The following is a 22,212-nucleotide window of genomic DNA, read 5'->3' on the forward strand; positions in this document are numbered from 1 at the left end:
TTTAGTTGTTAGTTTGTCTATTACCACCAGGGACTGGAACATGATTACACACACTGACCAGTGGAATAGAATTCAGAGCCCAGGGGGTTGGGCGGTAGCACAGCGGGTTAAGCGCACATGGTGCAAAGTGCAAGGACCAGTGTGAGGACCCTGGTTCAAGACCCCGGCTCCCCACTTGGGGGGGGGTGCTTCACAGGCAGTGAAGCAGGTCTGCAGGTGTCTATCTTTCTTTCCCCCTCTCTGCCTTCCCCTCCTCTCTCCATTTCTCTCTGTCCTATCCAATGACGATAACAACAACAATAATGATAACCACAACAACGATACAACAAGGGCAACAAAAGGGGGAAAAAAAGTGGCCTCCAGGAGCAGTGGATTCGTGGTGCAGGCACTGAGCCCCAGCAATAACCCTGGGGGCAAAAAAAAAAGTATTGAGAGCCCAGAAGTGAACCCCCATGCCTATGGACATCTAATCTTTGACAAAGGTGCCCAAACTATTAAATGGGGAAAGCAGAGTCTCTCCAACAAATGGTGTTGGAAACAATGGGTTGAAATATGCAGAAGAATGAAACTGAACCACTATATTTCACCAAATACAAAAGTAAATTCCAAGTAGATCAAGGACTTGGATGTTAGACCAGAAAGTATCAGATACTTAGAGGAAAATATTGGCAGAACTCTTTTCCACATACTTTTTAAAGACATCATCAATGAAACAAATCCAATTACAAAGAAGACTAAGGCAAGCATAAACCTATGGGACTACATCAAATTAAAAATCTTCTGCACAGCAAGAGAAACCACTACCCAAACCAAGAGACCCCTCACAGAATGGGAGAAGATCTTTACATACCATACATCAGACAAGAGGCTAATAAACAAAATATATAAAGAGCTTGTCAAACTCAACAACAAGAAAGCAAATAACCCCATCCAAAAATGGGGGGAGGACATGGACAGAATATTCACCACAGAAGAGATCCAAAAGGCCGAGAAACACATGAAAAAATGCACCAAGTCTTTGATTGTCAGAGAAATGCAAATAAAGACAACAATGAGATACCACTTCACTCCTATCAGAATGTCATACATCAGAGAAGGTAACAGCAGCAAATGCTGGAGAGGTTGTGGGGTCAAAGGAACCCTCCTGCACTGCTGGTGGGAATGTCAATTGGTCCAACCTCTGTGGAGAACAGTCTGGAGAACTCTCAGAAGGCTAGAAATGGACCTACCCTATGACCCTGCAATTCCTCTCCTGGGGATATATCCTAAAAAACCCAACACACCCATCCAAAAAGATCTGTGTACACATATGTTCTTCGCAGCATAATTTGTAATAGCCAAAACCTGGAAGCAAGCCAGGTGTCCAACAACAGATGAGTGACTGAGCAAGTTGTGGTATATATACACAATGGAATACCACTCAGCTATAAAAAATGGTTACTTCACTGTTTTCTGCCGATCTTGGATGGACCATGAAAAATTCATGTTAAGTGAAATAAGTCAGAAACAGAAGGATGAATATAACCACCAAGGTTATCACTGGAGGCTTGCTGTGTATAAAACTCCTCCATGTCTGGCTGCTACTTTTTTTTTTTTTTTTTTTGACAGAGGGCGAGGGAAAGGGAGAGGAAGGGGTAAGAGGGGGTGGGGAGGGAGAGAAAGAGAGAGAGAGAGAGAAGGAAAGAAAGAAAGAAAGAAAGAAAGAAAGAAAGAAAGAAAGAAATGTAGTATTGCTTCACTGCTCGTGAAGCTTCACCCTGCAAGTGAGGACCAGGGGCCTGAACCAGGTCCATGTGCACAGTATTGTATGGACTCTACTGGGTGCACTACCATCTGGCCACTGAGACTTTTAGTTTTAAAGCTGGGGCAGTTCTGAGCAAACCAAGAGGAACTGGTCACCCTATAGCCTAGCAAGCAGGCACTTGGCCAAGCCAACAGGCTGGGTAAATGGGCTGGGCAATTTCACTGAAAAGAGAGCAAGCCCCCTAGTTGTACCCTGTCCCTGGTGCAATTTGGTTCAGAGCCCCAGCAGTTGAAGGACAGGAAATTCAAGCCAATCTGAAGTCACAGGTCTCCTGAGGTCATACCTGAGCCAGTCACAAAAAGTGCTCAAGGGAAAGAGAAGAGTCTTGAGTCCTCCACCACCTTCACAGCTAAGCAAGCATGGAGTTCAGACAGGAAGCCGATTGCCCAAGGCCACACAATGAGTTAGGCTCAGAGCACAGAGCCTGATTCTTGTCTACAGACCTTCTTGTCCCAGGTCCTGGCAGATCCTGGCAGAGAACAGGCCTTCAGTGAATGACGGAGCTATTGATAGAACTCAGAGGCCCTGGCCCACACCAAGTGCTGCCCTGACACTGAGTCAGTTGTGTCTTGAGGTAAAGTGGGGAGTGGATAAGAAGAGCATTCCTCAAAGGCAGAGAGAACTTCTTAGGAGTGAGGCTTCTGACATTCTCCCTCATTCACATCCAGCTGGAGCAGAGTTGTAAGGTTGGGGGACAAGTAGTTGGTGAGGTCTGCAGCTGGAGAGATGCTGTGTGCATGTTGGGTTTTTAAAAAATGCTTTATTTATTTTAATGAGAGATATACAGAGAGAAAGAGAACAGTGCAGTGCTCATCTCTGGCTTATGGTGGTGCTGGGGGTCAAACTTCCCTCAGAGCCTCAGGCATGAAAGGTTTTTTGCATAGATATTATGCTGTCTCTCCAGCCCTGCATGTTGGGTTTTGAAGGTCCTCGAATGATGGTTAAGAAGACATGATCCTTCAAGTTGGGAGTTGGCACAGTGGATAAAGTATTGAATATTCAAGCGTGAAATTTCAAATTCAGTTCCCAGCATCCTATGTGACAGAGTGATGCTCTGGGTCTCCCCCCACCCCCTCTCTCCTTTCTTCTCCTCCTGTCGATGTCTTATATAAATAAATCTTTTAAAAAATGTAAAGGGAATTCTTTCTTTCTCTTTTTATTTATTTATTTATTGTTTTCTAAATTGTCACCAGAGTTGTCGCTGGGAATTGGTGCTGACCCTATGAATACACTGCTCCCAGCAGACACTTTCTCTTCTCTTTTCTTTTCTTTCTTCTTTCTTTCTTTCTTTTCTTTCTTACTTTCTTCCTTCCTTCTTTCCTTCCTTCCTTCCTTCCTTTCTTTTTTTTTGATAGGACAGAGAGAAATTGAGACTAGAGAGGGAAGAGAAAGACAGACACCTGCAGACCTGCTTCACTGCTCCTGAAGAATCCCTACTGCAGGTGGGGAGCGGGGGCTCAAACCCAAGTCCTTGCTCGGGTTTTGCTTAACCAGATGTGCCACAGCCCAGCCCCCAGGAATAATTTCCTAAGGCTGTCGCTGAACATAGAGCTTTGCATCTTTAAGATTAAGAGCACTCAGCTGTGGAGGGGAGACCAGTTGGGAGGAAGAGAAGAGAGATGAGATCAGCAATGCTGCATGGTCCTGGGAGGCTGCAGTGGCTGAGGAAAGGGCTGGATGTCAAATGGCTTAACAGGACTCAGAGGATTTGGCCACATAAGAGGTGAGGGAGATGGGGGGCTATGACAACCCCCAGGTTTCCGACCAGCGGATGGCCAGTGGCCATACTGTGCACTGACTGGTCTGGGGGCAGAAGAGGACCACTCACAGTCCCCTGTGCCTGTGTCTCCAAGGATCTGGGCATTGCTGGCCTACTGATCAGGAGACCACTTTCTGGGAGATGTCACCTGTGCCTCCAGGCACATTCACCTTCACCTTCCACTCCCTGGGAGAAGGTCACAGTCACTGGAGGCACACGACACTAACAGAGCCCAAGAGTGTATGTATACACTGCCGGCCAGATTCCCAGGAAGCAGTGACCCCGGTAGAAGCAGTAGAAGATGAGCCTGACCCTGGCACACAGTGAGTCAGCTGTCACACGCTAAGAAGGCTTGGGATGAAGTGTGTGTGTGTGTTGGGGGGGGGGGGGGGGGAGATGGTCTTTATAAGCAAAGATCCTAGAAACATAATTGGGGGCAGAGGGGTGGCAGGAGGGTCACAGGAGGCAGACCAAGGACTGAAGACACACTTTCTAAAAGGGAAAGTTGTACAGGAATGGAAGAAGCTCTCAGGCCAGTTAGTGAGTTCCCTGTCCCTGGGGTTATTCAATCAAAAGTTGGACTCTTCCTCTACCCAGGGCTACTGAAGGGATCCTGTGTTAGAATGTGTATGTGCATGTGGTTTTTTTTTTGGGGGGGAGGGGCTAAGGCGGATGTTATTCTAACCCCATGAGGCACAGTTCCTTCATTTGTTCACTCATTCACATGCTTGCCAAAAGCCTACTCTGTACAGGGGGTGATGGGCACCAGGAATGAGTGAAGTAGAGCCGTGACACCTCCTCTCTCAAATTCCCTTCTCTCCAGGAGCTGGGTAAGGGACAGCAAATGGGGGCCCTGGCTACCCACAATCCATGCACAGGTCTGTATCCACCCCACCCCACCCAAGGGACAAGCAGAGGCCCCTTATTTTCTTGGGCACATTTGGGAACACAGGGCCAAGGGCTGGGCAAGGGCTGACACAGTGTAACCTCTTCTGGTATCCCAGTCCTCCCCAAGGTCCCCCAGGCTCTGGGTTCATTTCTGAATAAGGTCCCTGGGAGGACTCTTCCTAATTAAACTAGGACAGTAAGTAATGGCATGGGGCCACAGGGAAGGAGGAGGGACCAAGGAGTCTTTGGGGTGGGGGGTGAGGAGGGGTTCTGGCTCCTCCCATTCTACCTTCCCATACAGCAGCTTAGCACAGGACAGGACTGACAGATAAATGGGAGGAGGTCCAGAGAAAGTCCAAGCATGCCTGCCTGGACTTGAACCCAGCATGATAATGGGCCAGGCACCGCTCTGGGTGTTTCCTGTGAAAGAACTCACATCCTCCATCCACCTCGAGGAATGACTTACCAAGGGCTCTGGCTACCAGGCAAGGACTCAGAGAAGTGAAGGGCATATTCTCAGTTACAAAGTCCAGGCCTGACCCAGGAGTCAAGTCCCAATGCCCTGCTGTTATCGATAGAGCCGCTCACAGCTAAGACCACACCTGCAGGAGCAGGCAGAGGTGGACACCCCGGGGTCTTCACGTCTAGAACCCCACCATGCTGCACAGCAAGTAGAGGTTTGGCATCAGGCACTGACTGGAGACAGGAAACCTAATCTCAAGAGCTGCCCCAAGTGACTCCAACTCCTCACTGAATCCTCTTTGCTGTCCAAGAGGGGTGACTCAGGCATGGGGAGGGGCAGAGACTTGCCCAGGTCACTCACAAGTGGGTGACAAGAGGAGGCTCCCTGATTCTTGATGTGATGAGCTAGGAACCAGGAGTGGGTGGTGTGGGAACAAGGGATTCAATAAACAAAACCCCCAGGGGCTCAGGCTCAGGCTTGGACCTCTGTTCCCTGGGAGAGAACTCAGGGCAGAATCTACAAAAGCAGATGAGGCTGAAGGCCAGGGAGAGGATGTGGCCCAGAGAACAGGGGCATCAACCGCCCAGGCTGATTGAACTCTGTGCACCTTATGACACCTGGGATGAGAGTCCAGTCCAAGTCCTGCGCAGGAAGGACCAACTGCCCCCACGGGATCCAGGACAGGTTTCTCAGGTCCTTCACACAGGCCAGGAATGATACTGTCACGCGTATAGGGGAGGAAGCTGGAGTTCAGGTTCCAGGGGTTTGCTCCAAACACCCCAATTTGAAACTGGGAGCACAGTAGTGAAAACCTTGATCTGCTTGCTGTTTGGAGGCCCTGCTTGTCCCTGCACCCAAGAATCAGGTAAATGGGGCAGGCAGGGCAAGGGGGGAGGAGGAGATGGACACACTACCTAGGCAGCTAATCGCAAGGCTGCTCCAGCTTCACATAGGTATAAAAAGTGGTGGTGGTGGTGTGGGGGGGGGGTTGAGCGGTAGCCAGTGGGTTAAATGCACATGGTGCAAAGCTCAAGGACCAACATAAGGACCCCGGTTCGAGGCCCTGGCCCCCACCTGCAGGGGGGGGGTCACTTCACAAGCGGTGAAGCAGGTCTTCAGGTGTCTATCTTTCTCTTCCTCTCTCTGTCTTCCCCTCCTCTCAATCTCTCTGTCCTATCCAACAACAATGACAGCAATAACAACAACGGCAACAAAATGGCCTTCAGGAGCAGTGGATTCATAGTGCAGGCACTAAGCTCCAGCAATGACCCTGGAGGCAAAAAAAAAAAAAAAGTGGTGCAGTCACACTTGGCAAAAAAATAAACAGGCAGGGAAACCCCTGAGTGGATGCAGGTTCTGCTCATAAACAGTTGGTCCTGGCTTTGTGTGAGTGGTTTAGACACTGTCCCCTGTGTGAGGGGTTGGGGCAGAACCCTGGGTTTGGATTTCATAGCCCCTGCTCCCTGCTCTGGGCCTCAGGGAACAGGGGCTGCTTTCTGGAGCCCCCACACCTGGGGCCTGGGCATTGATCTTGGTGAGCAGGTAGAGGAAACAAAAGAAGCACAGAAAATCAGGAGCGAGAAGGATCTGTGTCCACCGAGAGGAGCCTGGGCCCTCTGGGCGAGGGTGGGTGGGGGCCAGAAGCAGCTGCAGGCTGGGGCTTGGAAGGAGAGGCTACCATGGTGGGGGCAGGCTGGGAACAGAGATTGCTGCTGGCACTTCTCCAGCTACAAATAATTCCCTGCTACAAACAGCCCAACGGGGGGCTTTGGCTCTGCTGTCTGGGCTGGTGGGTGTGGGAGGAAGCGCATGACCTTGGCCCTGCAGTGGCGGGGTGTCCAGACCAACCTCCTCCCTCCTGGTGCACACCCCCTCTTTGAGTGCACACACCCCATGTACCCCAAGTGGGTGGGGGTGGAGGGCTCTGAGGGTGATGGAGGTGGCAGATGGCAGCTCTGGGTCCAGGAAATGGAGATGGAAGGGGGCACTGGCCTGAACCTCCCTGGATCCTGGCAGCCAGAAAAGTCCACCTTGGCCTCCAGCTATTTGCACAGGCAGCTTAGCCTAGGTCTGGGGGGGAAAGGGGGGTGGGCTTCCTGCCTCCCATCACCTGCCCACCCCACAGAATGACCTGGTCCGTCCAGCACACCAGGACTCCTCCTGGATAGCTGACCTTGCCTGGCCTGGGATTAGCCCTCCTTCTTCTTGGCCAGCCCCCAGACCCCTGGGCAGCAGCCACCCCAATTCCCCAGTGCGGATGGGAGCAGCAGAGACAGTCCCTCTAGTCCCTCCTCCGGAGAAGCTGCTGTTCTTCCAGCAGCTACATCCCCCCAGCTGGCCAGTTGACCTACATCTCTCCTGCTGCCAGTTCAGCAGCTGCCCTCCTGCTGTGTCCTTGGCGGAGGAGGAAAGCTGCTGACAGTCCCTTCTATTGGGCCACCCCCACTGCCCCCCCCTGCCCCCCCCCGGCAGGGAGAGAAACTGGAAGACCATCTCAAGTGCTGGACATATGCTCTCTGTCAAGCTGCAGGCCTCTTTAAGGTGGGCTCACCGCCCCCACTTCACAGACCAAGCACCTGGCACTCTGTTATGAGACTTACCAACCCTCACCAGGCAATGAGGGCAATAAGGAGATTGGGGACTTCCACCCTAAAGGACTTGGCAGTGTTGACCCTGAGCCCAGCTCCAGGGAAGAGTCATCAAGTCAGAGAGCTGGATGCAGAAAGTAAGGACAGCAAGTTAGATATGGGGACAGAAGACTTACAATTCTGTGGAGGGAGGAGAATGGACACCAGTTTGCTGTCGTCTTGGGTGGGGGTAGGGAGTCCTTGGAGGCTTAGTTGTTCTCTTCTTGTTTTGCTTTGTGTGACCTGTCCTGGCTGGCTACTTTGTCAGCGCCACAGGGCTGGACAAGTGGCCCTGAGCTCAAGGGACAGGGAGGCCCTGTGGGCCACACGCCCGGCTGGGAAGGGCTGTAGGGAGGCTGAGGAGGGAAGGCAGTACGGTGAGAAAACATTTCCTCCAGAGAAAGTGATACATCAAGGAGGGCAACACACAGGGCTCAGCAGTGTCTTCCCTGGGAACTGATCTAAAGGAAGAATCAGACAAATGCACAAGGAGGTCAGACAAAGCTATTCTTCCTAGCTCTGGTTCAGAAGGCAGGGGGCAGGGGGGAATCCAGGAAAAAGTAAAACATCTATCCATAGAAACCATGTGTCACTAAAGAAATACAGTTGAGCCTTTTAAAGTAGTGATGTGAATCAACTGACAAGGGAAGACAGGTGTGACATGAAAGAAAACAATCCCCCCTCTTTTTTGGGAGGGAGGGAACGAACCCACGTGTTCACGAATACCAGTTCACCAGTGGAGAACCCAGAGGGGCGTGTAGTCCTTTCATGGCGACATAATCGGGGGAGATGGTTCTCCTCCTCTAGATTCCCTGGACTATTTATGCTGCCACAAGTATGGAATTACTTTCCCACCATCAGAAACAGGTACTTCCATCACAGAAATAAATAAAACCAGCTCAGCACTTATACAAACTGCTTGTTTGGTCCTGGCCAGGTCCCTTATCCTCCCCAAGCCTCAAATTCCTCATCACGGAAATGGGGGTAATAACACATCCTGTGCCACCTGCCTCTGAGGATGGCTCAGAGGTTCAAACTGGGTAAGGCTGCGCCTAATAGTCTGCAGTGAAGCAAACAGTGGTTATTTGGTCAATTGCAGGGGCCCTAGTCTGGCAGTCCTCAGAGAAGTTTTTGGCTGTCTGTCCTGCCACTTTCTAATGGGCAGGTGTGTGCAGGCAGTGAAGGTGATGGGCACTGTGTGTGAACCCCACAGTCCAATCATGCTGGATAACTCCTGAGGGCCCTGATACCATACTGCATTCTGGACCCCCCAAGTGGCCAGCTTGTAGGCAGCTAAACCGGGCCATGCCAGGGATACAGAAGTGAGAGCAGGAAGAGGGATGCTTCACAAGTGGCAAAGGAGGTCTGCAGGTGTCTTTCTCTCTCCCTCTCTACCTTCCCCTCCTCTCTCAATTTCTCTCTGTCCCATACAATAAAATGCAAAAGATGGCCACCAGGAGCAGGGGATTCGTAGTGCTGGGAAGGAAGAGATAAGGAGAGAGAAAGAGAGACACCTGCAGACCTGCTTTGCATTTGTGAAGCGTCCCCACTGCAGGTAAATTAATTAAACAGAGGTGAGAACAGGTGCAGAAGGTGGGGAGCTTACTGTCAGAGCCCCTCTTGAGCTAACCCAGATGAGGAGATGCACCAAGGGCCTATGACAGACAGCAGCCTGTGAGAGAAGCCAGAGTGGAAAGGACTGTCACTAGAACAACCACCCCAAGCCAAGCTCATGCCTCAGGGCCAGAATTGCTCAAGAGGGTTCCAGCACACCCAATGACAGGGGCTGCCAGGGAGGGACACCTGGGAAGGAAGGCAGGCCCGGCGCAGCACTCTCCACACGTGGGCCCCCTCACTGTAGTGGCCGAGACACGTGACTGCGCATCCATTCCCAACTCTTGCCTGTGTCAGGCTCTCAGCCTCCTTCAGATGCTTTAATCTCCTGGAGCCTTGGCTCTTTCCTCTGTGGTATGCAGCAGTGACACTTCAACGCACAGGCTCAAGGAGGTCCCACAGGAGACAGCCCCAGGTAGCAAACATACGAGCAATCCCTCACCACTACAGTGAATGTGGTTGTTTCAGATTCGTTTCCATCAATCCTAAACCAGGCAGGCAGGGCTCCGTTAGGGGTCCTGAGGAACACCTACAATCTCTCAGCCCAAAGTCCAGCCCAAGCAGAGGGAAAAGCATGTGCAGAGTCAGAGGATTGCATGGGGGTGAGAGATGGAGAAGGGATGTAGAGAAATGAAGTCCATAACGATGGACACTTGGATTTTTCTGGAGAAAGGGTGGAAAATAGGGCTGACACTCTCAAAGCAATGGAGTGTCATTTGTTGAGGCTACCTCAACAAATACTGGGATGTATTGCTGGGTCCTTAGTTTTCCCTGTGGGTACAGTGAAAGGAGTGATCACCATTGCATAGGCAATAGCCCAGAGGACCCTTTGAAAGGGTGGAAGGTCACACTCATGGGAGGCTGGAAAAGGAAGTCATTAAATTGGGACTTCTCTGTGTCTTAGACAAGAGGGTCCCTCCCAACCTCATCCTACAAGCCAGAAATCTGGGTGTTTTGTTTGTTTTTGTTTTTGCCTCCAGGGTTATCACTGAGGCTTGGTGCCAGCACTACAAATCTACTGCTCCTGGTGGCTTTTTTTTTTTTTTTTTTTACAGGACAGAGAAATTGAGAGGGAAGGAGATAAGGAGAGAGAAAGATATATACCTACAGGCCTGCTTTGCCATCTGTGAAGAATCCCCACTGCAGGTGGGGAGGGAGGGGAGGCTCAAATCCGGACCCTTGTGCAGGTCCTTATGCTTAGTACTATGTGTGATTAACCAGGTGTGCCACCACTGTCCAGCCCCTAGCCAGAAATCTGTAACCCAGAAGGGACTACTGGAGACTGTGGCCACTCACCCATGTCCTTCACATGCTTGGAGCCTAGGCGTTCTCACCTCAACATGGTACACTGAGCTCAGAGAGGAAAAGCCCAACTACCAGAGCAGACAGAAGGGAGTTGAGTCCAGGCTTCAATCACCTGCAAAAGTGACCAAGGCACTTGTCCTCTTTGAGACATACTATTATTATACTTTTTAAAAGGGGGAACTAAAAAAGTAAGTCCCTCCCAGGGTTCTGAGTAGCAAAACTAGTCAACACAAATTGTCTACCGTGGTGCCAGGCATAGATCAGGTAGCCAGTGTCTAATGTTAGTTACTTCCTGGGGGTAGTGATTGATTTTGGAATCCCTGTTGCCAAGCAGAGGGCAGACAGAATGGACAATGCAAAGGAGAATGGACTCGAGACTGAGGGGAGATGAGAACATGCTGTGGGGACTCTGGGACTGAGGGGCTGGAGGACTGGGTATGTCTATGGTAAGTGGGAGTAAGTGGCATCCCACCAGACCTTCAAAGCCTGAGTGATCCAGTGTGCAGGCATTTGGGGGTGGGCGAGGGTGACCTACCAGTACTGCTTAGAATTGGATCTCCAGGGGGCCAGGCAGTAGTGCACCGGCTTAAGCTCACATAGTACAAAGCACCAGGACCCACACAAGAGTCCAGGTTCAAGCCCCTGGCTCCCTACCTATGGGGGTGGGAAGGTCACTTCGCAAGTGTTGAAGCAGGTCTTCAGGTGTCTATCCATCTCTCCCCCACTGTCTCCCCCTTTCCTGTCAATTTCTCTGTGTTCCATCCAACAACAACAATGGAAAAAAATGGCCACCAGAAGCAGTGGATTAATAGTGCAGGCTCTGGGCCCTAGTGATAACCCTGGAGGCACTAAAAAAAAAAAAAAAAAAGGTCTCCAGGGCCTGGCTCCACTGTCAATACACTCTTCTCCTAGGTACCAGGTCTGGCTTCCTGGAGGTATTGCTGGCCAGAGGGCATGACTACTAGTCAGGAGCAGGGACAATGTTCACTGAGTTCTAATCCTTGAGTGGGCACAATTCCTGTTGCAGTTTTCCCAGGGAAGGGAAGCTGTCAAGTCAAGCTCAGGAAAGTTGGCCAGCCCTGAAATCTATTGCACCAGGCCCTCCAGCAGGCCTGAGAAAGCTAAGGTGTCAGGTATGGGAGTAGGGAGCAGAAAGACTATTCCAGGCAGACAGAGTAGCATGTGCAAAGCTCCGAAGGTGCGAAGCAATAAAAAGCAACAGAAATTACAATTAATCTGGTGTCACAGGCTCCTGGGGTGAGGTGAGGAGTTGGAGGAAGAGATTGGAAGTGACAGGATCCCATCACATCGGGCCAAATGTTGGAGGTGGGGCTCAGTGGGCTTTATCCTGCAGCTACTGGGGAGCCTCAGGAGGACTCTCATTTCTCAAGATGCCTGGCAGATGAAATCAAGGCGTAAAGAGGAACAGCACCGTCTGTCCAGATGACTGCACCCTAAGAGCAAGTGAAGCAGATCGAGCTTTGGGCAGAGTGGGGCCGTGGCCAGGGGGCATACTGGAGGGGAGATCTGGGCTGCAACGCCAGCTGGGAGCTGTGGCCAAGCTTTAATTATTTACAAGGCCACTTCCCAGCAGTCCTCAGCATTCCTGTAGCCTGGACTTGTCCAGCTAATGAACTCCTGGCTGCGGAGACCTCACTGCGGTCACTCTTTATTAAACCCGAGGTGGGGGGGGGGGTGTGATGAGAGCTGGGAGAACAAGGCAGCCTAAAGAAGTCTGAGCAAGGTAAAGAGATTGAGCACAAAACCCATCTATTCAGCCCGTCCACAAAGAAAAGCCCAGAGTTCTTCCCGAAGCTTGGGGAAGTTGGGTGTCTACTCTGTATGGAGAAAATGAGCCTCGGGAAGGACCTGTCTGAGGTCACCAGATCATGCTTGAGACAGTTCAGGTTCCAGAGTTGGGCACCTGCACCCATTCATATTCCCGTGATCTCACTTAAAAGTCATCCACCAGGGTGAGGGTAGACGTTCAGTCTCACTGGGGGGTGGGGGTAGGCCAGGGGGGCAGGCCTTTGGTGGCGGGAATGGTGTTAATATACACTCCTATTAACTTATAGTCTCATAAATCACTACTTAATATGAGAGGGGAGAAATGGATCGAATGTCTCAAACTTTTTGATGCAGAGACCATAGCTCTGAGTATATGTTCCTTCAATCTGAGCACTTAAAACCTCAAATTGGTAATCAGATTGAATTTTAACAGTAGGGTCAAATTGTTAATACATTTCTTATAATGACATGTTCTTTGAAATATTAAATCTTCTAAAAGTTTAGACCTAGGAGAACAGAAACAACTGGTGGCGTTATTTTATAAGATACAGCTATGGGAGTCAGGCAGTAGCTCAGTAGGTTAAGTGCATGTGGCGCAAAGTGCAAGGACCGACCTGAGGATCCCAGTTTGAGCCCCCAGTTCCCCACCTGCAGGGGAGTCACGTTATAGGCGGTGAAGCAGGTCTGCAGGTGTCTGTCTTTCTCTCCTCCCTCTCTGTCTTTCCCTCCTCTCTCCAATTTTTTCTGTCCTATGTAACAACGACATCAATAACAACAACAATAGCTACAACAACAATAAAAACAAAGGTAACAAAAGGGAAAATAAATTTAAAAATTTTTAAAAAGATTTATATATAAGAGATACAGATATATGTAAATAGCATAAAAGGACATAAATTATGGTGAGTTCTCATATGACACAGAAATGCTAACAAAGCAATTTTCAAAGTTAACCCAATTGCCAAGTAATTTGGTTATAGCAATAAATATCTATTGTTTCCTTAAAACTTTGGACAGCAGAAACCTTTCCCTTTCTCTATAAAGCCCATACATCTTCCAGGCCTGGAACCTCTAGGGTGGGGCTCATTTTCCTGCACGCTTCTCTCAGTTCATACCAACTGATACTGCATCTGCTGATCCCAACCTAAGCAATGCAGCCAGTACCACCTTGGCACGTTACACTTTGGACTGAGTCCAGATGTCAGGCAAGGAATGTCAACCCTTCAGCTTCATTACTCTGGTGAGACCTTTCCTAGCTCACAGGACTCCTTAATTCTATTTCAGGTGGCACACTTCTTAACAAAACCTCAAAACCTAGATATAGACCAGGGCCCAAGAGATAGGGCATATGTACACATATCCATAAGTTAGGGGAAATATATATACCTTAAAGCAATAGTTTGCAGTGAGTCAATAAATGAAGCAAGGAAGTAGAAAGACTTAAAGTGACACCTAATGAAACAGTTTCTACTTAGACCTAGATACCCTCCTCACCTGCTTCCTATTATACTTCCTATTATATAGCCACTCCAAAGCTAACCCTGTCAGAGAAACGAAGGACTACAAAAGCTGAATAAGGGCAAGAGACTGGCATACTTTAATGATGACTCTTTAGTCACTACCAGGCCACCCCATCACCTGGGGGCCTTAGTCAGGGAGTCCTGGGATTCCCACACAGACATGATGGGCCTAGACCTCTAACAGATCCCTCTCACCACTGTCACTGGTCATCTCCGTTAGGAACAACATATTGGACCCCTCTGTGGGCCCCTGTAGGACCTTGCCCTCAATGTGTATCAACAAGGGTAGGGAATGTTCCATTCTCCCAAGGGAGGTTGGACAATATACTCTACCTACTACCCGAGGAAGATGGGTCCTGAAATTAGTTCAGCCTAGAATGTTCCTAGCCATGACCATAGAATGTGAGACCTACAGGGGTGCAGAGGTTACACAGGCTCCTGTGCTGAATATGGGTTCCAGATCAGATCAATGGGATTTACAGTTAACAATATTTATATACTTTCCCCATATTTGGGAGCTACTCTCTTCCCTGATCCAGCTTTCTAGTCTGTTTTCCATCCGTAACACCATTTTCCCAGACTATAATCTGGGTCCACCAGCACATTAGCTGTCAGGCTCAAGCAAAAACTAGTAGAGTCATGGGCCCCTTGCGAGAGACCTAATAGCTTTTTCCAAAACGAAGACCCCAAATCCTCATCTACAATATTCTTGCCTTTATGTTCATAATTAGTCAACAATTTGTTCTGCTTTCTATCTTAACTCTTTTTCAGCCACCAGGTTCCAGATGCTACCATGATGCCAACCTGATTTCCCTGGGCAGAGAACCCCACCATGTGTCCTGGAGCCCCACCTCTCCAGATCCCTGCTCCATGAGGAAAGAGGCAGTCTGGGAGTATGAACTGATCTGCCAACCCCCATGTTCAGCAGGGAAGCAATTACAGAAGACAGACCTTCCACCTTCTGCACCCCATAAAGACCGTGGGTCCATACTCGCAGAAGGATAAAGAATAGGGAAGCTATCAAGGGAACGGATTGGGATACAGAGTTCTGGGGGTGGGAATTGTGTGGAAATGTACCCACCTTCTCCTATACTCTTGTCAATATTTCCATTTTATAAATAAAAATTAATTAAAAAATCATCCCCTCTTGGGTTGTGACTTAACCCCCCTGCGTCTCTACAAAATAAGGTTAATTGATACTCAGCAGATGGCTCACCTGGTAGAGTGCATAACCATGCACAAGGGCCTGGGTTTAAGCCTGCGGCCACCACTTAAAAACTTTGTCCAGAGGGAACTTGATGAGTGATAGAATGGTGCTGTGGTGTTTCATCTTCTTTCTTTCTCTGGTTCTCCTTGTCTGCCTCCCTCTATCTTGTCTCAAAACAGGAGCCCACCTGAAGTGGTGGATACACTTGTGTAGAACCCCAGAGATAAGCCTGGTGGTGGGGGGACTGGGGTTAATACAGGCACTTTGGAGTTCCCCATTTTATCGAACTGCATGGCATGAAGTGATGTATGTAGAGTCTCAGCCCCAGGTCCACTCTAAGTGCTCAGTGAGTAGCCACTATTGCTCCGATGTAACTCTAGAAGCAAAGGCAGCTACAGAGACCAGAACCCCTTTCTCTGCCTCCTCCACCCCCCACAGACACCCAGGAGCAACAGGAAACAAGTCAGAGGGCCTACGTGACCCAGGTCCATAATCAGGAATCCCACCCCACTTCTCAGGGCTGGGTGACCCTGGACTTCCTTGAGATTGGCCCTATTTCTAGCCCCTTCCTCCTCTTTGAAGGGCCTTTGAAAGTGAAACCCCAAGAGCCTTCCTCTTCCCCATCCCGAGCCCTCCCCTGCTGTGGACAAGGAGGAGAACTAGAAGGTCTTAGTCTGGGTTCCAGCTATAGCTGGAGATGGCTTTGTAGAGACCTTTTCACTTCTCCCAATTCCATTTTCCTCCTCTAAAATATGGGGACCATACCACCTACTTTTTAAAATTAATACTTTATATTCTTTCTTTCTTTCTTTTAGAGATAAAGTGTAAGAAAGAGAGTGAAAAAGGTCACAGCACCGAAATTCCCTCCAGTGCAGTGGGGGCCAGGCTCAAACCTGGATCGCACACATGACAAAGCAGTACACCAGCCAGGGGCTATTTTGTCAGCCCAGTGAATATTTTCATATTCTTCAAATAAATAGCCCGAATCAAAATTACTAGATCATATGGTAAATCCATTTAAATTTTTTAAAGGAACTCCCATACTACTATCTATCATGGTCACACTAATTCTCATTCCCACCAGCAGTGTACAAGGCTTCCTTCAACTCACCAATACTTATAGTTCACTTTTTCTTTTTTTGCCTCCAGGGTTATCGCTGGGACTTGGTGTCTACACTATAAATCCACTGCTCCTGGAGGCCATATTTTCCATTTGATTGGATTGGACAGAGAGAAATTGAGAGAGGAGGGGGAAGATAGAGAGGGAGAGAGAAAGACAGACACCTGCAGACCTGCTTTGCTGCTTGTGAAACACCCTCCCCCGGCACAGGTGGGGAGCCAGGGGCTCAAACCCCAATCCTTGAGTGGGTCCTTGCACTTCATACTATATGCACTTAACTGGGTGTGCCACTGCCGGCTCCCAACTGTTCTTTTTTTTTTTTGATAGCCATTCTAACCAGTGTGTGGTGAACTCTCACTCTACACTACCTATTTTTGAATGGTGAGCCCTGAAGGAATGTATATATATTACCCTTTTCAAGCCCTGTCTTAGCTGTCTCCACTCCCAAGATGTCTTCCTTGACTCCCTCCCTCCAGACTCTCAGTATTCACAATCTTCACTCTGGCACCTTTGAAAGCTTGAACTCCTTCTGTCCCTCACAGACTTCACCCATAAATTGTAAATCCTCCTTGCTAGCCCAGACAGGTGTAGAGCTGTACCTCTGACTAGAAAAAGTCAGGAGGAGCTTTTGCCTCCAAAGGTGGTGAGTGACCAGGGGAAGTTGCACAGGCTGCCTGGAGGAAGTGACCAGTTGACGGGAGACTGAGGGATAGCTAAGATGGAAGCATCAACGTGTCAAAGGAGGAGGTCAGACAGAAGGCATTGAGGCAGCTCCAAGAAGACCCAACAATCTCAAGGGGAGGGAATAATAAAAAAGAAACTTAGTTTGGGCAGAGGACTCAGAACTCGCCTGATAGGAAGGAAAGCGTGAGATCTTTTTTGAACATTTGGCCCAGGGGGATGGGTGGTGGTCCATCAGGTTAAGTGCACAAGGTACCCGCGCAAAGATCTGGGTTTGAGTACCTGGCTTCCCACCTGCAGTGGTGATACTTCACAAGCAGTGAAGCAGATCTGCAGGTGTCTAATTTCTCTCTCCCTCTCTATCTCCCCATCTCTCTCACTCCTATTGAATAAAAAATGATGGGGGGAAAATGACAACCAGGAGCAGTGGATTTGTAACGCAGGCACCAAGCTCTAGCAACTGGAGGCAGAACAAAACAAAACAAACAAACAAAAAAAGTTTGGTCCAAAGCTCCACCATCTTTCCTCAAGGTTTCTCTTTGTGGTTCCTCAGGTACCTTTTTTTTTTTTTTTTTGACAACTTTGGGGTATGAAGAACACTCATCCATTCTCTTGTCTGCACCAGGCTTGTGTGAAGACTTCCTATGTAGATAACTTGTACTAGAGGAACAACTATCCCCCCATTGGGAAGATGGGAGGAAAAATCAAGCCATTTACATTGATATGTAATCCTAACAGCAAAGTCCTCACCCTTTTCACTATAACAACTGGATATCTATCATCTATGGCTCCATTTGTACCCATTTCAGCACCTACATGACCTTCCTGGGTTCTTCTATACCTCACCTTCTACCCCAGCACACAGGGACCCTGATCAAGGAGGCAAGTGAATATTCTCACCAACTTCTGTCCATTCTCAGCTGTGTGACTTTGTGCAAATCACCAACTTCTCTGATCTCATATCTTTATCTTTAAACTGAGAGGACAAGAAAAATGTCTACTCTTCACAGCCAGTTTCATAAGACTGTTCTTATAAAAGATGAAGAAGACAAGGCAAGGCGAAACTGTCCCAGAAATACAGTTTCTGTTTCCCTTTTCAACCTCAGCACTCAGTAAGAGGACCTGGCAGAACAATTCCTGGGGATGACACTATCACATTGTACCCTGGCTTGGCTGTTTTTATAACTTCAGCAGCACTAGATTCAATCTCCCCCTTTTCAGCAGTTCAGTAGCTATTTGGTATGTAACTGAATCTTCCAGTGCCTGCATGTTGCAGTGGCTAAAATAACAATTATAGAAGTTTATACCAGTTAAGCACTGAACACAGTGCCTGGCACACAGCTAACTAACAGCCTACCAGTTGCATTATTTCCATTGCTAGACCTAGTCCTCAAAATCAAGACAGGAATCACTCGCCAAGTAGGTAAACTGAGGCAGGAGGGAACAATGTGCCCAAACCATACAGCCACTCTTTGTTAAGTAGCAGCGAAGGAAACTAGAGACTCTTGATCAAACCTTGTCAAACAAACAAAAGGAGGGTGCAACACTGCCTGACCAGCTAGGTGTTCCTGCTCTTGGCACAGTGGGGAGCTGGGGGTGTGTCCACTTGTTGCCTTCCTTCCTTAAGCAGACCTCAGGCTCCCTGGCAGCTGGGCAGGTCTGATCCTCAGAGTGCTGGGTTCCTGACACAAAAGCAGGCACTTTCTCCAAATGACAATTATCTCCAATGACAGGCATCTGCGTGTGTGATTCTTAGAGTCCTGTTTTTCTGTTCCTGAATCTACAGGCCTTGCACTCAGGCCAGTGCTTACTGACTCCTTTTGGGTTCCAACGACATCTGAAACAGTATGCACCGCCAGAAAACTTCTCAAAGAGTCATGCCAGGGTAGCGCCCTGCCACCTGCACAAGGCTGGGAGTTCACGGCTTGGGAGTCCTGGAGTTCCCAAGGCCCTTGCTGGAACAAAACTTCCTGCTATTCCCTTCTTCGTGGTCTGCCCCAGGACTCCCGCCCAAACTGGCCGGAGGGGGGGGGGGAGAGCGCCAGTTAAACAGGGTGGCAGCATAAGCCATTCACCGTGACTAGGCAGAAAATCTGCGGGTGCCAGCGCCCAGGCCCCGCCTGCACCTACAGCCCTCCAGAAGGCGGCGGGGGTATGGCCCAGGCGGGGTCCTGCCTGCGCCTCTGCGCTCCCCGGAAACCCAAAAACACAGCCGCTGGCTCCACGATTGGCCATTCCGGCCACGGGGCGCATGGGGTGGTCCTCGCCCAGCCAATCAGGGACCCTGGGGAGCCCATTCATTCACAGAAACCCTGCTGGGAAAGAAGTGCAGGCTAGGCCCCAGGGTGCATGGAAGTTAGGAGCGCGCGCGAGTAGCGTGGGACAGAGCACGAGTGTGGAAAGGCCTGATCGCGGGAAGCCGGACGCGTGCGGAGACGCCGAGTCCCCGCCCCATCCCCGCCCAGAAACCAGGGTGTGGTGCGCCGGCTCTTTGACCACGCACTCCGGGCTCCGCCCTCGGCCCCACATAGGGCGCGCGGGCAGTCAGTCCAACTCCCGATGGGTCGCCGAGAACCACCCAGCTCAGAGGGAGACAGCACCCGGGGGGAGGGGGCTTCCCAGTGTCGGGTTCCAGCGCTGAGATCCACGTAGAAGATCCGCGGCGGCTGCAGCCACGTGCTCGCCAAGCACACCCCCCCCCCCCCGCAAGGCTCCCCAGCCCCATGCAACTCCAGGCTGGCCACTCACGGCAGTCGTCCTCGTCGCTGTTGTCGGTGCAGTCGTCGTCTTCGTCGCATCTCCACACAGAGGGGATGCAACGCTCATTATGGCACCGGAACTGGTCCTTCTCGCACTCCTGAACTGGCCCTGTGTGTTGGAGAAGAGGGCGTGAGCGAGGGCCGTGGACTATGCTGTCTTGCTCACAGTGGGTAGGGGGCATCTACTGGGGAGCAGGGAAGGCTACAGTGCTGGAGCCAGCAAGCCCGGGGTACCCACGATCCGGAAGGAGAGCAGGCTGGTAAAGGGTTGCTGGGATGGCGGGCTGCTCCATGGCACGATGAGGCCAGAAGCACACAATCGGTGTCACGTATTTAAGTCGAATTCCCATTCAGAAACTCCCGCACATACGGCCCACAGAGACACCCCCCCCCCCCACCAGATATAGTCTGGAGGAAGCCCCGGGAAAGCTCTGCCACACACGCGCCGGGCGCCGAGGGCACACCCCCCGGGTCCCCGCAGCCCCTCTCGGCGGCGCGCAGGGGTCCTGCAAGCGCATTGTCAGGCAGGGCTCCGCTCGCCGCCTCGGTGGAGCGCGCGTGTCTAAACAGCCGCTGGCCAGAATCTGCTGCCCACCGAAACCATCCGGGTCCCCTCAGCCCCAGCAAAGTTCGCGGCCCTCCTGGCCCTCGCCGCGCCCATTCCCCAGAGCAGGTGCCGGGCGGCCAGAGTCCACGATGCGGGGAGCCGCGGAGGACGAGCGCAAATGAAGGGACAGCTGGTACCCAGGAGCCCAGCCCACCCGGCGCCCCCCTACCCCACGCTCCAGGCCCGGGTCCGAGGAGGAGGCCGTGCCGCCGCATCCCGATCCCCACCGCGGGGCCGGCTTTGTTAGCTGCGCGGAGCCCGGAGAATCGAGCCAGGGACCAGCCGCACGCACCTTGGCCACCGTGCGGTGGATCCGCCGCCGCGAGATGCTGGATGCGCAGCAGCAGCAGCAGCAGCAGCAGCAGCGCCAGCGGCCGGAGCGCGCCCCGCTCGGGGCGGCCCATGGCGGGCCCCGGGCTCCGGCCGCCGCGTCCCGCGCACCCCTTGTAGCCGCCGCCCCCTGCGCCTCAGTCCGCCTTTGCCGAGTCCTTGTCGCGGCGCGGGGGCTGCCGCTGCCGCCGCCGCTGTCGTCGCCGCCGCTGCCGCCCGCCGCGGCTCCTCCGCTGCATTTCAAGCAGGTTCCGTGACGCTCCGCGGCGGGGCGGGCTCTGGTTGAGCGCGCCGCCCGGGCCCTGGGCCGCCGCCGCCGCCGCGCGCGCGCGCCCCCTCCCGCTGTCGCCTCCGCCCCACGCTGCTCCTGCTGCCGCCTCCACTCCCTCCTGCCTCTTGTCTTTGGTCCGCTCCTCCCTCCGCTGGCCCTCAGCGGGACCTTGCTACCCGCATGCTGTACAACATGAGCTAGGCCAGGCTTTTGCCTCCGGGAAGGTAGCAGGCACTTCCTGGACTAGAAGTACAGGCTGTCTGGAGGAGGTGACAGGCCTAGGAGCGCTCCCTAGGGGGGACCATGATGTTCCCTGGTGCACAGGCCTGTGTCGTGTGCACGTGGAGCAGGGATTGTGGTGGACAGAGGTTTGGGTACAGTAGGTACAAGACTAGAGGGAGGGGAAGCAGAACACGGTTCTGCACAACGCCTGGCACAGGTAGTGTAGCATTGTGTAGTCCCTTAATGGGCCCACATGCCTGTGTGTGTTACAGCTCTGCTGACCAAGGGAAGACTATGAGACAGGTGGCTTGGTGCACAGACTTTTTTGCATTCGTTCTCATCCTCACCCTCCTTGGGGCCAGACAGAGGACAATAAGGGACTCTCCAGGGACCACGAGGTGATCCTTGCTGTGATGGAGCAGGGGAGAGGAACCTGGAGGTCCAGAAAAGGAATATGTCATCTTGTCTGAATGGGACACACACTAGGGACCTCTGTCTCCTTATAACCTCTGCCTGAGTGAGAACACCCCTTCTCTGGAAGGCCACAGCCTACCTGACCCAAACCAGAGTGCAGGTGCAGAGAACACACCCAGGACTGCCTTCTGTAGCTGAGTACATAGAACCTTTTAGGGAGAATGAGTGTGAGGACATTGACCACTAAAAGAGACAAACTGCAGTTGTCTAAGCCAAATGTTAGATCTGACTGCTCCCCACCGACACCACCCCAGCATTCTTGCCTTCATGGCAGAAGGGAAGAAGAAAGAGTTTCAGAATCTGTTAGTCCCCACGCCTGGAAGTCACTCTGTTTCACAGCAGCGTCCTGGTCCCCCACAAGCTGCAGCCACCCAAATAGAAGACTATAGATCTCAGATAGCCCAGCAGGATGCTCCTGCCACCAACCCTTTTATTTTCTGTTCATTCATCCGGTTCTGCTCTATACCAACCCTGCCGAGGTCCTAGGAGTGCCAAGGTGACCAAGACATGGTATCAGCCCCAGTGAGGGCCTTGGAGGGCAGAGAGACAGACCAACATCAAACAAATAAACAATGAAATCCTGAACTAAAAGCTTGGAAAGCACCTTCCAAGGGTCTGGCACTATCTGAGGCCCCACTATACAGCTAGAGATGGATGTGGCCTCTCCTTTTCTGCAGCGTACCTTATAGTTGAGAGAGACAAACACAAAAGCAAGAAAAGGGGAAAAATAATTTCTAGTCATGATAAATGCCATAGAAAAAATAAAACAGGCT

At 51.2% G+C, this 22,212-nt stretch overlaps 1 protein-coding gene across 10 annotated transcripts in view; it reads right to left on the reverse strand.

Moving 5' to 3' along the window:
* The window catches only part of LRP8 (LDL receptor related protein 8), a 96,035-nt gene extending 75,277 nt beyond the window's left edge, over positions 1 to 20,758 (reverse strand). For 5 of the 10 annotated variants that reach the window (XM_007534188.3, XM_060206220.1, XM_060206219.1 and 2 more), the window contains exons 1-2: positions 20,435 to 20,758; positions 19,525 to 19,644 (exon numbers count right to left, since the gene is read on the reverse strand). In XM_007534188.3, coding sequence (XP_007534250.1) covers positions 19,525 to 19,644; positions 20,435 to 20,546 — 232 coding nt within the window. In that variant the 5' untranslated portion in view covers positions 20,547 to 20,758. The remainder of the gene's footprint in view (positions 1 to 19,524; positions 19,645 to 20,434) is intronic. The other 5 variants (XM_016192976.2, XM_060206221.1, XM_016192975.2 and 2 more) reach the window with 3 other exon arrangements.
* Positions 20,759 to 22,212: the final 1,454 nt, after the last annotated feature.

The sequence above is a fragment of the Erinaceus europaeus genome, chromosome 13, assembly GCF_950295315.1.
Source record: "Erinaceus europaeus chromosome 13, mEriEur2.1, whole genome shotgun sequence".
In the NCBI taxonomy this organism is placed as follows: domain Eukaryota; kingdom Metazoa; phylum Chordata; class Mammalia; order Eulipotyphla; family Erinaceidae; genus Erinaceus; species Erinaceus europaeus.